The sequence below is a fragment of the Phoca vitulina genome, unplaced genomic scaffold (genome assembly GCF_004348235.1).
Source record: "Phoca vitulina isolate PV1807 unplaced genomic scaffold, GSC_HSeal_1.0 scaffold50, whole genome shotgun sequence".
In the NCBI taxonomy this organism is placed as follows: domain Eukaryota; kingdom Metazoa; phylum Chordata; class Mammalia; order Carnivora; family Phocidae; genus Phoca; species Phoca vitulina.
In genome coordinates this window covers 10611158-10635678 of record NW_022589753.1, presented here as the reverse complement: position 1 = coordinate 10635678, position 24521 = coordinate 10611158, and the positions used below count along the sequence as shown (strand labels likewise).

At 40.2% G+C, this 24521-nt stretch overlaps 3 protein-coding genes across 3 annotated transcripts in view; 1 reads left to right on the top strand and 2 right to left on the bottom strand.

Annotated features, from left to right (window-relative positions):
- Nucleotides 1-3716, bottom strand: part of ADNP (activity dependent neuroprotector homeobox) — a 37200-nt gene extending 33484 nt beyond the window's left edge. Inside the window, exon 1 of the mRNA XM_032387508.1 lies at nucleotides 3636-3716. The gene's annotated coding sequence lies outside the window, so the exon portion shown is untranslated. The remainder of the gene's footprint in view (nucleotides 1-3635) is intronic.
- DPM1 (dolichyl-phosphate mannosyltransferase subunit 1, catalytic) lies at nucleotides 102-21368 on the bottom strand. Its single transcript, XM_032387512.1, has 9 exons — nucleotides 21166-21368; nucleotides 18291-18390; nucleotides 13195-13228; nucleotides 11577-11653; nucleotides 11466-11491; nucleotides 9295-9390; nucleotides 6538-6606; nucleotides 4918-5032; nucleotides 102-3840 (listed from the first exon to the last, which is right to left on the bottom strand). The coding sequence occupies exons 1-9, from the start codon at nucleotides 21324-21326 to the stop codon at nucleotides 3736-3738; spliced, it is 783 nt and encodes a 260-aa protein (XP_032243403.1). The 5' UTR covers nucleotides 21327-21368; the 3' UTR covers nucleotides 102-3735.
- Nucleotides 21369-21454: 86 nt separating this feature from the next.
- Nucleotides 21455-23278, top strand: MOCS3 (molybdenum cofactor synthesis 3). The gene has a single exon (XM_032387511.1). The coding sequence runs from the start codon at nucleotides 21620-21622 to the stop codon at nucleotides 23027-23029; it is 1410 nt and encodes a 469-aa protein (XP_032243402.1). The 5' UTR covers nucleotides 21455-21619; the 3' UTR covers nucleotides 23030-23278.
- The last annotated feature ends 1243 nt before the right edge of the window (nucleotides 23279-24521 follow it).

Below are 24521 nucleotides of genomic sequence, written 5' to 3'. Positions count from 1 at the left end.
GCGGGCTCCGGCTCGCGCCGCGGCCGCGGCTGCTGCCGGGGGGGCGCGGCGGGCGCAGCAGAGCGGCGGGCGGCGGCGGCGGCGCGAGCGGCTCCCTCCAGTCCCCGCGCGGGCGGCGGCGGCAGCGTCGTCGAGCGGTGCAGACAAAGGAGGGGCGGAGGGAGGAGACGGAGGGTGTGGGAGAGGCGGCTTCACCGGCGCGGGCAGGCGGGCGGCGGCGGCCGCGCTCCTCTCGCTCCTCAGCAGCGGGGACCGAGAGAGGGAGCTGTGTCTGAGGAGACGCCAAAATCCCCCTTAGCGCTGCCCGCGGGAGGGGGAGGGGGCACAAGATGGCGGCGGCCGGGGGGGGCGGGAGTTCAGCTCATGGATCCCGGCAGGCGGCGGAGGGGAGACCGGGCCGGCGGAGGCGGCGGCGGCAACGGGCGGGGGAGGGGGCTGATCCCGCGTCTCCCCTCAGCAGACAATACAAGCGCCTCGGAGCGAGTCCCCGAACCTGCCCTAGCCAAAATGGCGGCCGAGAAAGAGCGGAAATGACGTAAATACCTCATTAGCATAAGAGGACTCATTGTCCAGCTAAGTAGGGGGGGTAGTGGGGGACAGTACCCCTTACCCCCATGTCCCCCAAGGACAACTCTCTCACTCCCACCTGTGCTTGCACCGAACTTTTTTGGAGGGAGAGTAGCACCAGCACCCCCACCTAAGGGAAATTATATAATCCCCACTGAGGGGGAGCTCTCGCGAGAACCAAGAGGATTTGCCATTGACCCACTAGGAGGCGCCGCGGATAATGGCCGCAGTGCGCCTCCAGGGCCCGTGTGCACGGCGGGCGCCTTCCTCTGGCCGCAGCGCCGGCGGCGGAGGCACCAGCAGCGGGCCGCAGCACGCCCTGCACTCAGTCAGGTGGCCGTGCTGGGGATCCCTGCGCGGGCCCAGCTGGGCCTGGACTACATCTGGCGGGAGGGGGCGTGCGGGCAGCCCGGCGGCTCCACGTGCTGGGAGGCCTGCGCTCTCACGGGCCGGGCAGCAGCGGGAAGGGCAAGGGCACCTGGCCGGTCGTGCGTGATGCCTCCTGCCTTATATGAGGTGTGAGGGCCTCGTGCTTCACACACCGACTGGAGATGAGCCACAAGCCCATGGAGCCCTGGTTCCTTCCCGGTGGGGTGGGTTACTTAGTGGACAGGGGCTGACATTCTTCCAAGTCGGTGATGGGCTCTTCTCTTTGGCCTGAAGAAAACAAATGGGAACCCTAGCGTTTGGGGGCCACCGGACTGGTGAAGCCTAAACATGAGAAATGATGTTGCTGATGGGCCTCCACAAGATGCTCGAAAACTACACTTCAACTGTGGTCCCAGGGACACTTTTAGTGTTACCACAATCTGGATAGCACAAGATAGCACATGGACAGTTTGTGCAAATTTAGGTCAATCCCAACCAACATATCTCAACATCTGAACCCACCTTTTGGAGTAGATGCATCTGAGAGTATGTCATAGGCTAAACATACTGAAGAGTAATGAACACCATCATGAAGGATTAACCAAGCCTGTTAAGGTGTGCTCTGTAAATGCACTGATCTTTGGCTGTTTCTCTAAATTTCAAGTTAAAATAGTTTCAAACCATACTTAACATCCCAAAAGATTCTGACTTAATTGAAAACAGTACTAATTGTGGTTACATATAGCTCAGTGAAGACTTCAGTTAGCAGGTTTAAACAAGCCATTTCATCCAACACAGAATTTCATTAATTTCTGAAATTATGACAAAATATATCTTTAAAAGACAAATCACTATTTCAAGGGGAAACAAGAACTGGAAAAGTAAAAAAAAAAAAGGGGGGGGGGGAGGGAGTGGCACCAAAGCATCTGATTTAGAGAAACAAAGATGAAGAATCTAATTACATGTTACAGAAGACAGGCAAGCTACTATAAAATAAGCAAAATAATTTTATCACAAGTCTAGTTTTCCTTAGATATACTTAGATTTCCATACAGTGATAATACAAATAAATACAAAGGGAAGACATCTGGATTTCATACTTGGCCTAATTTACAAAGTAAAAGGAGATGCTAGGTTCACATGTAAATGTTTAAGAAGATTTTAGTGCTCAAATCATCAGATTTACTACAAAAATGCATCTAAATAGTCCAGATTCTTTTCTGAATAACTTCTACATGATGAAAGTGTTCACTGTTCAAATACTTTCTTTACTATCAATTCCAGTAGTGACAGTGTTGTGACTATGGGATTAAGAACCAAAAAGATTGCTATCTACTCTAGTGAGGTCTGAGAAGGCAATACTTAGTTCTCTGAGGTAGTTACTTAATCTCTGCTCCACATACTTGACAATAAAAACTTTGGGTTTAGATGAAGAAGGGAATCTAAACACTCAACAACAAAAAAAGAGTATTATATTTCTATGACATTAGGTAATTCTATATTAGACAGTGATGAATTTTCTAGTTATTATTAATGATGAAAGAAGTCATTTCCCCCAAGAAGGTGGGTCCCTGGTGTGCTGGCTGGCTACACAGCTCTGTGTAAAAGGGAAACAAAATAGTAGAGGCCCTTACTGGAATGTGTCCTATGGATTCAACTATGGCAGTAGGTAATGTTCAAAATGACACCAAAGGTTTTATAGTCTGGTATTTATTTCTGGTAGGATCTGTCAGAAATGCAATGGAAAAATCAGATTTTAAATTTTTTTAGCAGCCAAATTAAGCCAGGAAAATATAATTAGGAATACTGTTCAATAAATATGCTTATTAAATAACTTAGAGATGTCTCTTCCTTTTACTTGCAAAGGACAGTCAACTTGATCTTAAGCTTATTTGCTCAAAGTACGCCTTCCCCCAAATTTAAAAGATACCATGTGTTTCGTAAGCTATGCTACAGTTAGAAATTTATCTTTTTTTGAAACACTTAGGTTAGAGAAGGTAGGTAAACAGAACATTTGTGCTGGCTTTAATGTGCATTTTAACCGGCGGAACACTTACAGCTTAGTAATAAGATGTTTAAAACTTACTATAGCAGCTAAGTCTTGAAGTCATCAAAATACTGATGCCTTAATGTCATCAGTACTTTTTCTTACTGATAGAAGTTATTGCTCAGGATAGAAAAAAAAAGTAGCTATGCAATCAACGGATGTCAAGTTTCCAATTCACAGTATGTATTTTAAATAGACTTGCTTTGACAGATGAAATGCTTCATCAATTCAAGAGCTACAAACAGCCCAACTCTAAATTCGTGACCTAAACATACTGTTTTATCTAGTTTAAGAAATTTGAGATACATTTTTAAAGAAGGGGCAGAGGTGTCTACTTATTCATTCATACAGAAACAGGCATATATATTTCGTGAATATAATTAACATTTTTCTTACTTATGACATCTATTACAAAGAGCTATGAATCCAGTTCTTTATATACTTCAAAATCTTTCCCACGTAAGAAATTCTGCACTCATATACTCTAATGAAAGCGGCAATATTTTCTGAAAAAAACCCAAATACATTTATTTACAAGTCTTAATACAGCAAAATCAAATGGAAATTGAGAACACTGCTCATTTTTCTAATTTAATTTGACATATAAAATAGAGTTTCCTCAGAAAAAAGATTTGTATGAAATTTACCTTACCTTATGATTTATGCTCTAAGAGTACATTTTATAAAAATCAGCAACCAGGCTTCTTTTATGTTTAAATGAAATCAACATAAGTATAATGAACAACTTTCTTTTATGTAGTAGCAAAGAGAGTCAATAATCCTTTCAAGAAAGAGACTATTTCATTTCCTCCCAACTTGGATTCACCATAAACACGATCCACAAATGATATTGGAACCTGGTTAAAAAAATATATGTTAAGTCAGTCTTCAAAAAATATTAGAAAGGAAGCATACAACAATACAGTACAAACAAGATTTGTATTATGATAGTCCTTCAGGTAAGTTCAGAAGTTATGTGATTCTTACAGCAACTGTACCTCCAAATCTTTAAAATTAAACATTTCACTACCTAAGTACAGGTCATATGAACCAAATCTACAACCATTTGAAAAGCAATGACCCTGAATATTAAGCTGTTGACCAAAGTTTCAACCTGTATTTCAAGAAAAAAAATTATACTCCAAAGTAAAATGTCCTTTCACTGAATTTTTTCAGTAGTCCATTAAATTTATCTGTTACTATGTTTTAGTGTTAAGTTAAAAATCTTGACACTTCCACAGGAGACATGGCATTCTAGTTATTTTCTTGCTATAAGTAAGAACATTAGTGTTAGAGGAAGAGAGCCTTTCCTAAGAGCTCAATAGCTAGCCGTAAATATTACTGACCACCTGCCGCCCCCATAACTCCTGTCTTCTTCATTTACTCATAGAAAATGGCAAATGGATTCATCATTAGAGTGGCTCTAGGTTATGGCAAGAGAAAAGGGAGCAAACACGCTCATCCCACAGTGCTGAGTGGTCAGAGGAAAGGGCAAGATGCAGAAGGTACCAGTGACTTTTAATTCTTTAAAAGGGAATACTGCCGGGCGCCTGGGTGGCTCAGTTGGTTAAGTGACTGCCTTTGGCTCAGGTCACGATCCTGGAGTCCCAGGAATGAGTCCCGCATCGGGGTCCCTGCTCGGCGGGGAGTCTGCTTCTCCCTCTGACCCTCCCCCCTCTCATTCTAATAAATAAATAAAAATCTTAAAAAAAAAAAAAAGGGAATACTGCCTTCTATTAATGTTTTAAATCCTGGTAGGTCAAATGCAGTTAATTTGAAAGTGAATTTTCACCCTTTAGTGCGTGGACATTCTAACTAGAAACCTCCCACATTTATTTAGTAGTTGTGCAAGTTAAACTTTCTATTATAAAAAGTCTAAACCTACTGTTTCTTTATGAGGAATACAACATTCTATTTACTATCAGTTTGCCTACCTCGCCAATAGTATAATTCAGCTGTCTTGCCCGAACAATCATCTCCATCTGGAACACATAGCCTTTAGAAACACATTTTTCTATTAATTTCTGTAGAACTTCTTTTCGGTATAACCTGGGAGAAATTAAAATATATATGAACACCTAGGTAAGTACACTTACCTATATGTATCCTAACTTTTTGAAAGTTCACTGGTATTTATAAAACCTAAAACTTTCACTAGACATTTGCATGCAGAAAAACTGTCACAGCTTATGATTATGATACATTTGTCCTGAACTGGAATGGTCATGAAATATTTGGTAAATAATTTAGAATAATTTTGAAAATGAATTCTTAGTATCTTTTAGAGAATTATTTTCCTACTATACTACCAGAAATTGTAATAGGGTAAAGTGAATCATTTGAAGTAGAACCACCTACTGTTTTAAGTTTTTAAATTTTCTTAAAATTTATTTTTAAAGTTGAACGAAGAGAAACCATTCCAAATACTGCAACAATAGAGTTGATAGATGATGAATAATCAACAATATAAAGTAGATGACAAGAGCGAATCCAGTAATTAACAGGTGTTTCCTCATAAATGTCTGAACAGTTTCTATTTCCCAAGATGTACTAAATAAATTTCCTGAGATAAACGAAGTCCCTTTAGGGGACTTAACAGGGAGCTCCTGAAGAAAGTGACTTCCCAGCTCCTCTCTCTTACTTTGTAAATCTGATGTGCTCCGTGTTTGGCCTGCACATCTGCCCATTACAGGCGTCTAACTGTGACCTCAATTGGTGATAGCTGTATCCTACCAGGACTGCCTCAATCCTGCAATGCCTAGGTTCCTATCTTAACCTTGTGTGTCAATTCTAACAAAAGACCAAAGAATTAACATTATCTAATGAAAAAAAGCAAATACCAACTAAAGTAAATTATCAACTAATGCATGAAGTTTGGACCTTAACGTAGATGAACAGGCATCTTACAGTTTCAGAGATTTAAAAAAATGTGGCAGTCTTTAGTCATTTGGCATGGTCATACAAAACAGTTCATCTTCTATGGCCAAGTCTAAAATTAAAAATAACCCACCCCCCCAAAACAAACAAAAATTACCCTTCCCCCAACCTGAAGGAGACTTTGTTCCAATTAAACAAGAATTTTTTTTTAAATTAAAAACATGAAGAGCAAGGCAACTGAAAACAACCTAAACATTAACTATTTTAAGCTCTTCTGTGGACAGTGCTATAAATATTCATATGAATTGCAGAAAATTGCTGGAAGAGGTGCTGTTCTTTGGAGCCTATCACCAGTGACAGCAATGTTCTGAATAAGAAGTGAGCAGCCACCTTGGCCCCTGAAGCCCCCACTAGGGGCTGAGCACCAATGTGAATGTTAACAAGCAAACTAACCTAAGCCCTACCTTTGATGCTCTTTAGAAAGTACACTTTTCCTTAAGAAGATGCTCAAGCCTCATTAGCAACTTCTAAGGAACTTCAGTCTGTCTTTGTGTGTTCCGGAACAAAAAAGCGGTAGAACTGAAAAGCATTTCTTAAAAATAAGCCACTGTATACCAAGAAATTCAGGCAAGAAGTTGTAAATAATAGCAAATGTAAAATTACAGTTTTTACTGTACCTGAAACTTCCTGTTAAATCAGATGCTCCTGGTCTGAGCAAAATCTGAGTTATAAAATTGGCCCCGCGGCTGTTTAAATAAAACAATTAGATTTTCTTTATATAATACATTTTCTAAACAAGAGAAACACATCCCAGAGTGCTAAAACTGTTACACTAATTTCATAAATGCAACACTATTTCACAAAAATGTCAATTTTACAGAAATTTTAGTCAGTAAAAGATCTGATATTCTCATTTTTGAGGAAATGGGGTCTTTTATTCTTCGAATGTGACATTTAGAGGGGACCTATAAAACAATCATTCTTCTAAGCTTTAGGTAAGAAACGTTAACGGATTTTTAATTCAACTTGCGTATTTGCCACCAGTCCTCATTTAGAATTATGAACATCTCTCAGACAGCAAAAGGGATCAGGGATTTGGAGTTTCCTTTTCAGATTCTAATAAGCACAAGGGATCACAGGTTTCAATTAGCAACAGGTCAGTCTACATAAAAATGGCACTTTTTTTAAAAAAGAACGTATGCAAGTGGGCAAGGGTTTTGGTTTTTGGCAATCTCTGGAAATTGAACAAAGGTTCATTCCAAAACTGTTTCAGTCTACTTGGGCCACTATAACGAAATACCACAGACTATGTGGGTTAAACGACAGATACTTATTTCTCCCAGTTCTGAAGGCTGGGAAGTCCAAGATCAAGGTGCAGCAGACTTGGTTCCTGGTGAGAACCCTCTTCTTGGCTTACAGAGGGCTGCCTTCCTGCTGTGTGCTCTCACAGGGGAGGAGGGCAACAGAAGCCAAGCTCTCTGGTCTCTTCTGGAAAGGGCACTAATCCCACCATAAGTGCCCCATGGTCACTAAATTTAATTACCTCCCAAAGGCCCCACCTCCAAATACCAACACTTTGAGGGTAAGGTATTTTAACACATAAATTTTAGCAGAGACATCCAGTCCGTAACAATGACAGGGTATGTGCTTCAAACACAACTAAGTATCAATTTCAAGCTATTACTAATAGCTATGATTAACATTTCAAAAAGGTCTGAAGTGCCCTTGGAAAAAGTGACTTTTGCATTGCAGCTATTTTAGTGAGCTCCGATTTAGAAAAAAAAGTTTTCTGGGGCAGACTGGAAAGAACAGTTTCTCTCCTAAACCAAGGTAACTACCAAGGCCCTCCCTAGGAAAGATTATTTTTATACAAATAACATGGTTAGGGATATAGCTGGGATAATAGCTAACAAAAACATTTTCCCTTTCAAATTGCTTCCAATAACAAAATAATTCTAGGACATAGTTTACCTCTCAAAATGGGTTTAATCAAAGGAAAGTGAGCATATATGTATATATGTGTATGTGTACATATATATTTGTATCTCTAATCAAGTGAATATATTTCTAAATTGGGGTTTTTATTTTTTTTAAAGATTTATTTATTTGAGAGAGAGAGAATGAGAGCGAGCAAGCACATGAGAGGGGGGAGGGTCAGAGGGAGAAGCAGACTCCCTGCCAAGCAGGGAGCCCGATGCAGGACTCGATCCTGGGACTCCGGGATCATGACCTGAGCCGAAGGCAGTAGCCTAACCAACTGAGCCACCCAGGAGCCCTAAATTGGGGTTTTTAAATTAAAATGCAGCAAGAGGCAGATGGCCTTGGACTGAAATTCTAGTTCATACAAATGAGTCCGTGGGCAAGTGATTACATAATCTTTCTCAGGAGTATATACTCTAAATCAGTGCAGACATTAACAACTAATGACACACACAACTCAATACAACTTAATGATCCAACTAAAAGTTGTAAAAGGTCTCTGATTGGGACTCCCTAATTTTAAAATAAGAGCTGTGATGACCAAATTCAGAGGGCCTGAGAGATCATTCACTTGTTCTCAACACTGGCTGCACAACAGAATCATTTGGAGAGCCTGTGAAAAATACTGATGGTTTTGCCCCACCCCATGGAGATCCATTCGCATGGTCTACAGTGTGTGCGCGCACACACAAAGAAAGGGAAAACGATAGGGAACGGTAATGTATGATTTTCTCTTTACATGATTCCAATATTCAGCAGGATTAAAAACCACTGTTTTATCCAACCCCTTCATTTCACTGAAGATTGAGGCTCTTACAGGTCTTAAATGACTTGCCCAAGGTTCCACAGTTAAGAGGCAGAACTGTGATTAACTTAACAGAATCTTCAATGGGAATGAAAAGGGTAATAAAAAACACTAATATTATTAAGAATATGTATAAAGGTATGCTGTCACATATTAAGTAGTAAGCTACATAGATCCCTTAAAGATCTCATCATCTCAACAACCACAAAAAGGTTAGATATAGATTAAATATGGTCAGAAATTCTTTGTGGGTCTTCCCATCAAGAAGTGGATTCTCCTTCCCCATCCCTTGATTATGGGCTTGCTGTGTGTGTGTGTGTGTGTGTGTGTGTGTGTGTGTGTACTACTCAGTCCCAAAATATAGATGAATAGTTCATTTAAAGCTGAAGGTACAGTAGAATAAATTTTGCTGAATTAGACCATTTCTAACAAAGGTTTATGCTGATTTTTCCTTAGTGAAAAATATCCAAAATAAAATACTTTAATCATAGGAAAAATTGTACATAAGGAGCTGTGAGTACATATTGGAAGTTAACAATCTAATCCCAGAAATCCCAAGACAGCATGATAATGTAATCCAAATACCCATCATAAACATATTCCCAATAGTTACAATAAAAACTAGACAAATTGCAGCACATGTATATACCTGATTATTTTTCTTTTCAAATCCCAGCCATATACACCTCCATTTCCTTTGTAGCGAGTTCCAGAGACAATGTCAAAATTACCCTCCTTCTGCTTCCTGCAGAAAAAATAAATTATCTGTCAATTAGAAAAAGCTATTGAGCTTTCAATAGTTATTTTCATGAACTACACAAAAAGAACTTTTAAGATTTGCATAGGAAAAACTATGCCAAGAAAACAAATGAACGATACCACTCAGAAATCTTTCAACGTAAGATTTTCAAACCTGATATTTTTCCTTTATTAATTTCTAAAACTAAAAAATAGTAGTACTTGCTGATTGCACCATGTGAAACCGTCCTAAAATGTAATTCCCCTCCATTCTGTTCTTGGCCCTACTAATAAGTAAACAGTGCTAAAACAGCCTGGTAACCCTCCAGACCTTTCTCTTTGCAGAAAAATAAAGACACACATAACCCCAGGGATTCTGGTTGCTTTAACAAAATTGGAACCCAAAAAAGTGTATTCTGCAACTTGCCTTTTGTCAGTTAACAATATACATAATGGAATCATGAACATCCCTGGAGGTCAACAGAGAATTTCCCCATTCTTTCTAATAGCTGCAAAAATATCCCATGGAACAATGGACCTGTATACTTGCATGGTTGTTTTCATGGTGGGTCTCCCCACCCCCAACAACACAACCACAATGAATAGTGTGGCAACGTTCTTATAAACTTACATCCTGGTGCTTAGAAAACCCAGAGTGGAACATAAGAGAATTGCTAAAACAAAGCTTAGAAGTATTTTAACAGGTTATCACCAGAAATTACTTTCCAAAAAGGTTGTAGCAACTCACACTTCCTCCGGCTAGATTTGTGTGTGTCCACTTCCCGCCATCTTATCGGTGCTAGATGTATTGCTCTGTAAGTTTGTAATTATGACAAACTAATGGGTAATAAAATACTGCCACAGTTATTTCACTTCGTGTTTCCCTGACAACATCCGCCAGGGTGTCTTCCCTCGGGCTTATTAGCCATTGGTCTTTCTTCTACATATGGCCTGTTTGTATCTTTCACCCATTTTCTATTCCCCTGGTTCCATTTCCTTCTCAGGTCAAAGGGCTCTTGGGAATTAGATATACAAGCAGAGAAGGTATCTCTGAGGTGACTTTACGCAGAGATCAAAGGATGAGAAGTAGCTGGCTATTAAGGAGCAGGAAAAGAGCATTTTAGGCAAAGAACACAGCGCTCCGTGTGACAGAAATGGAAGGAGTACGCCTGCAGCAGAGGGAATGGAGGGGAGAGGCACAAGATGAGCTCAGAAAGGGAGGCAGGGGCCAGATCACATAGCGGTTTGAGGGGCAAGGAAAAGAGTTTCTTCCCATCTGTTAATGAGAACTCGCCGAAGTGATTGAAACAGGAGAGTAACATTACTTAATTTTGTTTTAGTATATTTAGCTTACATTAACAGTTTCCAAATTCTTATCCTGAGAAGTTTCATGTTGTCTTGGATTCTCTAAAAATACAACTATATTGCCTGCAAATAAATACCATTTTGTATTCTTACTCAATATTCATACTAAATTCTTGTTCTTACATCACCTAAAATGTCCACATATAATGACAGCTAGTATTCCTACCTTGATGCGTTTATTAATGATTCAACATTTCACCATTTAGTAAGATGTGTGTGTTAGGACTGGGTTGTCTTTATCAAGTTTAAGTGGTTTCCTTTTATTTCCACTTCCAAGTTTTATTAAAAGTGGCTAGTACAGTTTATCAAATGCCTTTTAGCATCTATAGACTTAATCATGCTGCTTTGCTAATGTGATAAATTATGTGGATGAATTCCTGATGATGAACCATTCTGGCATTCTTGGAATAAACCCTATTTGTTCATGGTGTTTTACCCTTATGATGTAGAGCTTAATTCCATTTAACAGGGAAGTCACCTTCCATCTTTTCCTGTAGTCTGGGAGAATTTAGATAATAAAGGAGTAATTATCTGTTGATTAGTCCCTAAAATATATCATTTAGCCACATATCTATAGTAATGAGCCTCAGATCTGTATGTTGGTTTCATTTCTGACAGCAAACTTAAAATAGCATGTGCATTTTTAATTAAAATAAGTCCAAAATTAACGTAGGATAAATGATTTGAATAATTCTTTCAAATATTAAAAATACCTACCTAATGAATTCAGGAATAAATTTTGGCTGAAATTTAGAAAAAAATAAACATTAAGTCAGTAAAATAGGCTTAGACTATCATGAATAGCTAATAAAGAATGATACCACTTACATGGTGTGAGAGATCAGCATCCATAATAATTATGTAGTTTCCTGTGGCATGTTTCATTCCATGAATATATGCAGTTCCTAGCAATGAAAATATATCCATTAAAGAAAGCCATCAGAAATGCTTAAATATACACATGAACAGGGAAGAAATTAAGCATCCGAAAAGCATACATCAGTCCCTTAAAGGTGATACTAACCTATAATTAAATTCTATTTATTCTCAATCAAAAACATCTCTCCATTCCATTTTTTCATCTGCAACTTCACCTTAGTCCCAGGCACCACCTTCTGATGCTCAGTTCTCTACCTAAAAGTGTTTCCCTGATTCTGTTCTTCCCTTCACTCCTAGCCCATTTCCACAAAAGCTATCCCCTGAGTGTAGTTAACACTGTAAGCCTAGTACACTAGATGGGTCTGGTATTTGGGGTCAAAGGCACAGCCAACAATTACTTAGCCACTTGCATGCCTAAAAGTTCCCTAGTTCCAAACCCCACAGTCTTATTAGCAAGGCTGAACTCTTCTAACTTCTTTTGCTAAAAAGTGAGGATCACAGCTTTTTGGATTTCCACTGACTGGTCAGGAATTCCTGGTTGCTTTCATGGCAGTTTCCAGATTATTTCAATCCCAAAGAACTTCTGGGTTCAGATATTCAGAACACTTGATGATGCCCGAGAACCGATGATCTTCAAGACAGCAAATACTCAATTTTTAAGAACTGTGTTTCCTCCATGCTGGCTCAATTTTTCAGTAAAATTATACCACTTCTCAACATAAGCAACTGTAACCAGCATCAGAAATAAAGGCACTGAGATACTCATCTCAGAATGACTGAGTTCATCTGAGATTTTCTATAACCCCCTATGTTTAAAAGCTAGAAAAGTTTTCTTTTTTAAAAATAAAGAATAACTTTTTACATTTTGCCATTACTTATAAAGAAATGTTCAAAGAGTTACAGCTAACGCAGCGTGCTGGTTTTCCAAAACACTTGCCCTCAGATCCCTTCTCTGGCCCTGCCCTACTCTGTTCTACATTGCATGGAACCACAGTTCCCAGGTGCTCTCCTCAACTGGTTGTCAGATGGCTTTGGGAGGCAGGAGGGATAGTTTCCAGGAGAGGAAAAGGAAAAGTATAAGTGTGTCCCCCCTCTTACTCTGCCTCCCAGCACTGACTGGGTATCCTCGACAGCTCTAGCTCCTGCCAGGTATCCCCCACTCCATCATTCTAGCCCCTTCTAAATAGCCTGGGTTCCTGGGCTCCAAAAAACACCATCTCCTCCTATTGTTGCTCCATTCTAGGGGTGGTAGCAACCTCTAGCTATTACTAATTTGAGTAGCCTCACTGTTCCATTCCATTTGGCTTCTCAGCATTCCTTCACCCGTGTAACCAGATTCTTTGTATTAAATTCCCTACATTGAAAGACTGACAGTGGTTTCTGTTTTCCCAAGTGGACCTTGACTGATACAGGCAACTCAGGTTAAACCATATACATGTCATTAAAATCATTAAAAACCATCACAGGAGGTCACTGTATTTTGGCCCTGTTCCAAATTAGGAAAATACACACTGGATAATCTTACCAAGGCAAGAAGCAAGTATGAGGGGTGAGAGGTTCTACTTACCTAGGCCTAACTTTTTCTCCCGTGGTCTTAGAAGCTGCAAGAAGAAGAAAAGCATTTTAACACAAATACTAAAAATAATCTCACTAATAAAAAATTTTTTATAGCTGTCTACTCCTTTTAACCGAAATATAGCTGCATTTATTAGAACTTACAGCAGAGTATGTTTAACATTTTTTGCCAAAGTAAAAAAGTGTTTAGTAACAAATCAAATGGTTTAACAGCTTGGAAAAACAACATTCTTTTACCCCAACCCTGCAGGTCAAATTTTAAACATTTTTTTCTGGTGCTATCCACCAGAAAACAGCATGTAAACAATGTTACCTCTATTACTTGATTTACCATTTTGAACAATATCTGTTGATTCCTTCTCCTAAGAAAATCAAGGATTTAACTCACTTATCTTATACCTTCTTTGAGTATTTGATAGCCACGTCTGTTTTCTCAGTCTCTTTTGTGATTTTATTATTTATTTTATTATTTATTTATGTTCTTGATATTCCCCCCTTTATTTTTTTCAGTTACAAAAATAATACAGGTTACAGTTACAAGTCAGACAATATATGGTCATTCATTAGTTAAGGCATTCAGGTTGGTTCCAGGTATTTGCCATTACAAATATTGCTACAATAAAGATACTTGTACATATATCCTTTTGTAGGGGTCCTGTCATTTCTGTAATTAGCATCCCAAAAGTGGAATCACTGGCTGAAAGGGTATGCACACTTTTTTCTCTGGATTCCTTGGTTGATTTTAAATGCTGACATCACTCCATCAACGTATCCTGACTGTATTCTTGGAAGACCTCGTTACACTCTCTACTGGCCCAATGACATGACTTTAGGGTTACATGCCTAACAAGAAAATTAAATTGTTTTTTTCTTTTCTTAGTTTTTGTCAATCACTTAGTTTTTCTACCTTTTTTTTTTTTTGCTTCATATATAAACCTTGACTTCTTGTTTAGCTTTTTTCTTTTGTCTGGAAATTTTTGAAAAAGTAGAATGCCAGGATTTGGACTCTAAGTTTCTGAGGTACGGGGCTCAAACAGACTCCCTACCGAGCCCATCTTATCCCCTTCTGCATCTGCCAGTGTATAGGCAGGCCACCTCAGACTGCAAATCTCTAAACAAAGTATTTTCAGTTCAATTCAACCAGGATAGACTTTTTTTTTTAAACTTCATGCAAACTGCTGTAGATCTTGGGGAGGAACAAAGATAAAATACATTCCTGCTCAATGAGCTCTTATATAGAAAAGAACTAGACAATCATGTATAGTAATTATAATTCACTGAACAAAAGCAAACAAGATATATCAGGTTTTATATATGACCTGGTATCTGCCCTGAAAAAACAAATACTTTAAAGTTCACCTTAGATTTTCTATAAACCTGTTTCAGTTGGAAAAATATTTTTTTCTCAAGTTTTTATAAAATATAAATCATGCTGCATGATAGAGTACTATGGAACAGTTAAAAGAATGAGATAATTTAGTGATAAAAGATCTCTCAGCTACAGTTAAAAATCAACAGAATGATACAGAAAGATTACATTTGTGTTTAAAAACAAAAAAACACCACATTGCCTAGTTCTAACAAATGTAGACACGTACACATTCATGCACAAAGGTCTGAGGCAACCCACACCAAGCTGCTGACTGGGGTGTCCCCTGGAGAAGAGATTAGGAGGTGGACCACGAAATGCTCATCAAAGGCAACTTCAGTTTTATCAGCAACTTTTTCATTTTCTAACAAGAATGTAGTTTTAAATTTCTTATGCAATAAAAAGTACCCATTGTTGCACTGTTTTACTTTCAAATCCTTAGTTCCACCCCCTCCCGTTTTTGAGGCCTCACGTCAGTAAGGATGGCAGAAAGCAGTGAAGGGCACGACAGAGCTCGTCTCACAGCCAACAGAAGAGCCGGCGGGAACTCACACAAAGTGTGCGCGAACGCACTCTGAAGAACACTTACCACACTGTTTATGAGCTACTTCTTGTAATGTTATAATCTGTTTTGACAAAAAACTTATTTTATAAAAAATTTTTTGTCACAGAAAATCTTGATGACATTTTAGGAAGCCTAGGATCCATAATATTTAAGTAGACCTGTTTTCATCATACTCTCAAATCCAACAAGTTGAAAGAAGAATGAAGATAAAAATAAGTCTTCAGCTAAGAAAGGCTAATTGTACTCTCCTCCTATATTGAAATTCCTTATCAGTGAGGCTCACATTTTTTCATTTTATTTATTTTTTTCATTTTTGGCCATTTACAGTTCTTATGAATTATGGTTTTTTTTCAAGATTTTATTTATTTATTTATTTGAGAGAGAGAGTGCGAAAGAAAACACAAGCGGGGGGGGGGGGCGCGGTAAGGAGCAGAGGGAGAGGGAGAAGCAGACTCCCCTCTGAGTGGGGAGCCCAATGTGGGGCTCTATCATACCAGGACCCTGAGACTATGACCCGAGCCGAAGGCAGATGCTTAACGGACTGAGCCACCAAGGAGCCCCAGCGTACTGATCTTTTTGTTAGAGATAATATTTTCGTACTTAGGGATAAACAGTATTTCTTAAGTAGTCAAATCTTTCAATCCTACAGTTATATTAGATGTTTTAAAAGTAATGAACATGCATTACGTTTTATTAAAAGAACAATTTGTAAAAATACTAACCTATGAAATAACATAGGTGACTTTAATCTCAAGTTGGAGGTTGAAACAGATGACACATCAAATGTAACAGAAGCACTCAACATGGAAAGGCTGAAGCCCAATCTCAGATCCCTCCGCCCTATAACCATGGTTAACAGTTCAGGATACATATCTCTAATTTTTCTACGTCCCACCTCCACTATCTGTTAGCTGTGTAACCTTGGGAAGTGACTTAAACTCTCATCTCAGTTTCCTCACAGAGTTTAAAGAAAAAAAACTTCCTTCATTTTCTGAAACATTCATTTCAGCCAATTTTAAAGACTAGCAAACAAAGCCTCTATGCTGAATATTTTGAGATGTTGTAAAATAGCTTCAATAATAATTCGTCTCCATCTTCTCTCCCAACTAACCACACACATCACTTAAAAGCAAGTAAGCACCATCCATGGCATGGCCTGATATTGTCTGGGGTGGGGGAAAAGGGCAATTTTATACTTTAAATGATTTAAAGGTCATAAAATAATGAAGGAACACGGGACTTCCCAGGTAATACAGGAAAATCGTAATGGTGAATATAATTTTTTTCTCATTATTTTGAATTTTATTGGGTTGATGGGAAAAATGGAACTTTTTGAGGGCCACGTTGTTTTAGAATTTGAAAAGGTCTATTTAGTAGACATAGCCTAAGATCGATCAATCAATTACACCTCAAGGCTGAATGGAGTTCTATGACAGAAGTGTTCAAAATATTGTCAGGTTAATGTTCCCAGATTAAATAACACGTAAGTCAGAGTATTCTATATAATAACAAATGTGAGTCAGTGCCTTGGCTCACAACCTCTAAAAGAAAAACTGGGGAACTGCTGGCTAAAAAAATGAACCCGACATCATCAGAAGTCACTGCTAGAAGGTTGAAAATCTGTCAATTTTTAATCTCCTCCTGTATATCAGGAGATATTCAGAGGATTGGAGGTGTAATCTTTGAGTTGCCCATGTGTGATATGGCAAGAATATCTAGCAAAGATTTACCATGTGTATAAGAGTAACACGTTTCTCTTAAACTCTTCCTATTGACCACCATCTCCTCCAACTGAATAGGAATTATTTCATTATCAGGATTAATCAAGAATATGTGTACCCAGAGATAGTTTTTTATAATGCTTAATTACCTTTTCTTAAAATGCAAATATCAATAAAGGTTCTCCAAGAGATTTCTTTCATTTATGTCTATACTGATGGTTCTCTTTTGGGAGGAGAGGACAATTTTGCCCATAAGGGTTGATTTGATGATACCCAGAGACATTTTTGGTTGCCACCCTGGGGAGAGGGGCTGCACATGGCATCTAGTGGGTAAGAGTCCAGGGATGATGCTAAATGTCCTCTAACATACAGGATGCAGCCACCGCCCCTGCAACACCCCTCCCACCCCCACAAAGAATTATTAGGTCCCAAATGTCAACAGTGCCAAGACTGAGAAACTCTATAGTCTATACATATTATAAAATACCCAATGCCTAGAATGTGTTTTCTAATTAAATCTGGACTTAACTGCATGCTTTCGGCCCAAGAATTATCTAAAGTTGAGCTCACAAGTATATTCAAACATTTACAAATACAAACCATTATAAAAATAAACCAGTGATCAAAAACAAAAATTATAAAGCCATTATAAAATGAATTCTACATCTGTCTAAGTTTCTCCAGTAGAAAAACAACACCCTTCAAAGTACAGTGGGAAAATTTAAGACTTGGAAAGTCAATCTACTCCCATTAAGACTGCTTTACAGATAAGAAGAAAAATGCTAAGTACTCTGAAAAATAAAAAGATGCCAATTTCCATGGAAACAATCACCCTCCCCAGCTATAAGCTTTTATAGTTGCAAAAAAGGGAGCCAGAAAGATAAAGACACACATTACTAATTGCAGTCCAGTTCTGTAATATTCCTTGTCAATTCAGTATCATGCTTTAATTTTGCCCTTCAAGAGAACTTACCTGCAGAGTAAGTTGTAAAAACAGAGTTTATCTAAAGGCTAACTATTTTGCTGTACAATTACTTTTTTTTTTTTTTAAGATTTTAATTTATTTATTTGACAGAGAGCACAAGCAGGGGGAGCAGCAGGCAGAGGGAGAGGGAGAAGCAGGCTTCCTGCTGAGCAAGGAGCCCGATATGGGGCTCAATCCCAAGACCCTGGGATCATGACCTGAGCCGAAGGCAGATGCTTAACCAACTTAGCCACCCAGGTGCCCCTTGCTGTACAATTACTACTGATCCAACATATCAAAGTCATGTATAACTTCAAGCACAATGAAAATGCACCTGAATCCCAAGTGTATAAGATGCTTTTTATCATTTCAGTTTCCAGAAAACAGACTGAATTTAAGCGTTGTCATTTCTCATCTATTCCCTAAACAAATACAAGTGATTTGATAGAAAAATGTTCACATGACTTACAATTTTGTCTGACCCATAGATCTTCTCCAACTGTTCAGCAACATCCCTTGTTCCATCTGGGCTTCCATCATCTATGATTATAATTTCGTAATTGATTCCACTAAAATAAAAAACAAAATGAAAGTTTGTATTGTTTGGAGACCGTATTCTCAAAATAAGAAAATAATTTTAAAATTACTAATTCCTCATCAGTATAAGTGGGAATTTATTGTCATATTAATCACTAAGGAAAACTTCAATTACCAAATGAAATAAATGTCATTTAGTACTTCACCTCCAAACTCAGCGTGTTGCTGAAAAATGCTGTAATGAAGTCCTGAGATGTTAAAAAATTCTCACACAGAAAACATACTCGAGTTTAAAAAATCATAGCAGGGGCGCCTGGGTGGTTCAGTCGTTAAGCGCCTGCCTTCAGCCTGGGTCATGAACCCAGGGTCCTGGGATCGAGCCCCGCATCGGGCTCCCTGCTCAGCGGGAAGCCTGCTTCTCCCTCTCCCACTCCCCTTGCTTGTGTTCCCTCTCTCGCTGTGTCTCTCTCTGTCAAATAAATAAAATCTTTAAAAAAAATAAAATAAAAAAATAAAAAATCATAGCAATTGTATATTATATACGATAGGAATATCATAAAATTTTACTTACCTACTTTGGAAATGGAATTATAGGACTTTAATATCAATCTTGGTTATAAAAAATATTTCAAAAGTACATTTAAAAGATCTCTCAAGTTGACTGAATTGCTGAGTGAATATTCTTTTAAATTTAATTCCAAATAGATTTGAATAACATAAGGAACAAATCAGATTTCATTTCATCCTTTAAAAAACCCTCTTTAAAATGGTGACATATTCTCTTAACACCACTATTTCAAATAGTTGTACCCATTACCTCACACTATTACATACAAAAAGCACAGAGAAATACATAAGATTTCAATGTGCTTCAAAATGAACATCTCTCTACTGGTTTTCCATTAACTTTGTTACAGTTTCTATTCTAAGAACAAGCCAACACCATACTTGGTTGTATATGTTATCACTATGTTTTCCCCCACCTCATTTTAGATTTTTTTTTTATAATTTTATTGGAAACTTAAGAAGCAGAAAGTAAAGGAAAGCACAGCAGAACTCCCACAACACTGTTTCCTCTTTGTCCATAGTAAAAACAAATATAAGGAAATCAACCAGAAAACACATTCCACTGTTAAAGGCTTAAAAAAGTCAGGCCCAGCAAACTAGGAAGAAAGCTAAACTCAGCCTGTTAAGAGGAAATACCAGGACTTCAGCTCCCCGAGGTGCTTTAATTTGGGCAACTGCTTTACAAGCCAAAATATGTAAGATGTTGATTCTGGTTGATATGCTGAAAGAGATATACTTCATAAACAAATGAAGTCATTCATTAGCAAATTATACTTTCTCTCACTTCAACGTGCCCAGAACACCTGAGGGTAAGGTAGTCTAACGGAATCCAGCTAAGCTGCCTTTAATTTGACCACATCTGAAAAGAAAATCGTTTCCTTCCTTAAACTTCACTCGGGTTAAAGCAAGAAATATTTGAGACTCAGAGGACCCATTGAACAAGATCGAGACTATATGACAATTTCTCTCATGTGGAAAGTGCTTATAGAAACCAAGATAAGAAGATAACTAAATAAAAGAGGAAAAAGATATGAATTTAAAAAAAACTGTGAGGAGCCATGCACATTATGATAGTTATGTCATTCAAAGAATTATAGTCAAAACAGCAATGTTTTTCACCAATTAGCATTTCCAAAAATGTAAGTTTACTAAAGCCCGGGTTGGCTGGGTAGTGGGGAAACAAGCACTCTCCGAATAATGCCAGTCCTAAGGCGGTACAATCCTTTTTTTTTTTTTTTTTTTGCAAGCAATTTGGTAATAACTGTCAATCTTAAGCACATCTGTTGACCCGGCAATTCCATCCTCAAGACTTTATCCCCAGTACGCTAGTAAAAGTACGAACGTGTTTGTTGCAACATTCTTCTAAAGGAGCATTCACTATGTGTCCAGCACTTTTCTAAATGGTGGAAAATATGGGGTGAACCAAGTCTCTGTTTTCATTTATAAAGCAAAAGTCAAAAAAGAAAAACAAAAAAAGCTCTAGAAATAATCTGTGTTCACTGGGATGACCCAGTTAGTTAAATTATAAGTCATATGGAATATTATCGAACTAAAAAAAAATAATTTTCCAAATTGGTGTATGTTGATCTGGAAAGATCTTCAGGGATCTATACATGATCCCATTGGTATAACCCTAAAACAAGTAACTTCGTACTGATACCAGGATTCCGAAATTTAAAAAATATTGTATAACACTTTCAAATTCAAACTCTAAAAGCCCTAGTTTCTAACAACCACATCAAACATCCACTAGTGACCAACGAAGTTGCCCAGCCCGGCAGCAGCTCCCTAACCCACAGAGATCAAACCTCATGCTTACATAAGCACTCAGCACGGGGGCGGGAGTGAGCGTGCTCATTTAGACTCCCGGCTCCTGCCGCATCCTGACCATCCAGAAGTAGGAGTGAGGTCAAGCTTTGAACCTCGCTCCAAGTCAAAGGATGCCCAACCCTACTTTAAAAAAAGGGGGGGGGCAGCCGGGGGGGAGGGGGGAAGGAGGTGGTGGGAACTGTACAATAAAGGAATGTCTCACAAACCCAAGGGCAGGAATGAACCCGAGACACGGACAGAACCCCAGAAGTATCCGCCTCTGCTTTCTCCAAGGGTGGCCTTCTCCCCAAGGATTCCCTCAAGAGCCGAAGGGAGGCCGCGCAGGGCCGCCTCGCGCAGCCAACTGCCGACACCCAGGCCGGCGAAGCCAGCTCATCTCATTCCTCAGGGAGGGCGGCCGGGCACGCTACCTCTCGGAGAAGCTTTTCACCAGCAGCCATACGATGAGCGGTAGGTTCTCGCGCTCGTTGTAGGTGGGCAAAAGCACTGAATACTTGTCCTGTCGCGGGGCGCGCCCCTCCGGCTCCCGCCGAGACCTACGAGGACTACCGCTCGCTTCCTCGGAGGCCATGGTGGAACTGCGCGAGACGCCGGAAACGGAATGACGTCACGCGGCGCGCGGGAAGGGGATGGGTCGGACCGTACCAAACCCAGGAAGAGGGGGTACAGGCTATTTGGTTGGGTTCTAGTTCTCCTAAGGCTCTCTTCGTGGTTCCATTGGAAATATCCAGGCACTATGAATCTTTAAAGTTGAATCTGCGGGTTTCTCCAGGAAGTACATGTTTACTTATCACTTTTTCCTATGCTCCGTAAAAATTTTTTAGTTTATTCCAGTCGCTAGGAGACGCTAAGCCGGAAAAGGAAATGCTTTTCAAGACAACTTCCGAGAGGGGCGCCATGGCTTCCAGGGAGGAGGTGCTCGCCTTGCAGGCTGAAGTTTCCCGGCGTGAGGAAGAGCTAAGTTCTCTGAAGCAGAGGCTGGCGGCGGCTCTTTTGGCGGAGCAGGAGTCAGAGAGGTTGGTTCCGGTGTCGCCCCTGCCGCCGAAGGCCGCCCTGTCTCGAGATGAGATTTTGCGTTATAGCCGGCAGCTAGTGCTGCCTGAGCTGGGCGTGCACGGACAGCTGCGCTTGGCCACCGCGTCCGTGCTAGTCGTGGGCTGCGGTGGGCTCGGCTGCCCACTGGCGCAGTACCTGGCAGCGGCCGGCGTAGGCCGCCTTGGCCTTGTGGACTACGACGTAGTAGAAGTGAGCAATTTGGCCCGCCAGGTGCTACATGGCGAGGCGCTGGCCGGCCAAGCCAAGGTCTTTTCGGCTGCCGCCGCGCTGCGCCGCCTCAATTCTGCGGTGGAGTGCGTGCCCTATGCTCGGGCGCTTACGCCAGCCACGGCGCTAGACTTAATCCGCCGCTATGACGTGGTGGCTGACTGCTCTGACAACGTGCCCACTCGCTACCTAGTTAATGACGCATGTGTGCTAGCCGGCCGGCCTCTCGTGTCAGCCAGCGCCCTGCGCTTTGAAGGCCAAATCACAGTGTACCACTATGACGGCGGGCCTTGCTATCGCTGCATATTCCCCCAACCACCTCCAGCGGAGACAGTGACCAACTGCGCGGATGGCGGGGTGCTCGGTGTCGTAACCGGGGTCCTGGGCTGCTTGCAGGCGCTGGAAGTGTTGAAGATCGCAGCAGGTCTGGGTCCGTCTTACAGTCGCAGCCTGTTGATCTTTGATGCCCTCAGAGGACAATTTCGCTGTATTCAGCTTCGGAGCCGCAGGCCTGACTGTGCAGCTTGCGGCGAGCGGCCCACCGTGACTGACCTGCAGGACTACGAAGCCTTCTGTGGCTCTTCAGCCACTGAGAAGTGCCGCTCTCTGCAGTTGCTGAGCCCAGAGGAGCGAGTTTCAGTCACCGACTATAAGCGACTTCTGGATTCAGGCTCACCCCACCTGTTGCTGGACGTCAGGCCTCAAGTGGAGGTGGACATCTGTCGTTTGCCTCATGCCCTACACATCCCTTTGCAACATTTGGAACGGAGGAATGCGGAGAGCCTGGAACTCCTAGGAGAAGCAATCCGGGAAAGGAAGCAGGGCACACAGGAAGGGGTAGCTTTCCCAGTTTATGTGATTTGCAAACTTGGCAATGACTCCCAGAAAGCCGTGAAGATCCTGCAGTCCTTGACAGCAGTCCAGGAGTTAGAATCTTTAACAGTTCAGGATGTTGTGGGGGGCCTCATGGCCTGGGCTGCCAAAATCGATGGAACATTTCCGCAGTACTGAGGTGGATGGGAGAGTCTGACCTGAGGCAGACGTGGATTGCCATGTTACCCAAAAGATATATTTATTTGCATTTTTTTTCCAGGAATGCATGGAAGAGACTGGGATTGTCCAATAACTGAATACATGGACTCCTTTTTATTAAGGGCTTTTTTGTTGTAATGTCTTGGATGCTGTTGTTATTAATGGGTTTTTTTTTTTTTTTTAATATATTTTTTAAAAGATTTTTATTTATTTTTTGACAGAGAGAGACAGCGAGAGAGGGAACACAAGCAGGGGGAGTGGGAGAGGGAGAAGCAGGCTTCCCTGCCGAGCAAGGAACCCGATGTGGGGCTCGATCCCAGGACCCTGGGATCATGACCTGAGCCGAAGGCAGTCGCTAAACGGCTGAGCCACCCAGGCGCCCCTATTAATGGGCTTTAATACTGTTTCTGAGAACTGTCTTGTGTTTTCAGCACTTGAAAGATGTCTTGAACATGTGAGTTAAAATGTTAAGTGACAGGATTTTGTGTTTTGACAGGTCATTTCTCTGTTCTGCTTTTTTCCCACCTCCCCCAATCAAAAGTACTTTAAATCATCTATTTTTATGCTTGGAAAGGTGTAGTAAACTTAGTCTTCCTGAATTGATCACAGATGATATACTTAAGGTCAGTTTATTGTTCGCTAAGACATTGTTTGGGTCTTCTTTCTGTTTCAAATGATAGAATATATTGTACAGAAATGTTTAACATGTAAATTATTTTAATTATGTGGGAAAGGGTCATTCTATTAAGTATTTGAATTAGTATCAGAGTGAGATATTTAGTAAGATAAAGGAAACCTCCTTTGTAGTCTGTCAGTTTCTCTTATAAATTGCTGATTTAAAAAAAAAATTTCTTACAGTATTGTACACACTGTATACTGTGGTTTGGCTTGCTTTGGAGTCTTCAAGCCTAAGTCCCAACCTTCTGCTCTCCCGTGCCCTTTATTCCTAATCCAATCTGTTATTTTTTTTTTTTTCTTGCTTTACTGGCCAAGTACACCAAATGCAATATTGAATTAAAGTGGAATAGTGGGCATTCTTATGTCCTTCACGATCTCAGGTGAAAAACTTCTATTTGGCCAATATTACTTGTTATTGCTTTACTGTAGCTACAACCCTTTATCAGATTAAAGAAATTTCCTTCCTTTTATAGTTTGCTAAGTTTTTGTTGAATTCATCAAGTGCTTTTTCTGCGTTATAGGCTGCCTTTTTCTCTTTGGTTAATGCAGTGGATTACATTGATTCTATTTGGTGGCAAAACACACACACACACAATTTCCCCTCTCAGTAACTTCCAAGTGTGCAATACGGTAATGTCAACCACATGCACATGGTGTGCAAAAGATCACAGAACCTTCCATCCTGCATGGCTGAACCTTGACACCCACCAAACCACTCCCCAATTCTTCCCTTCAATTTGCCTTTTCTGTTTTATTTCATCTATTTTATTCCCATATTTTATAGTAGTACACA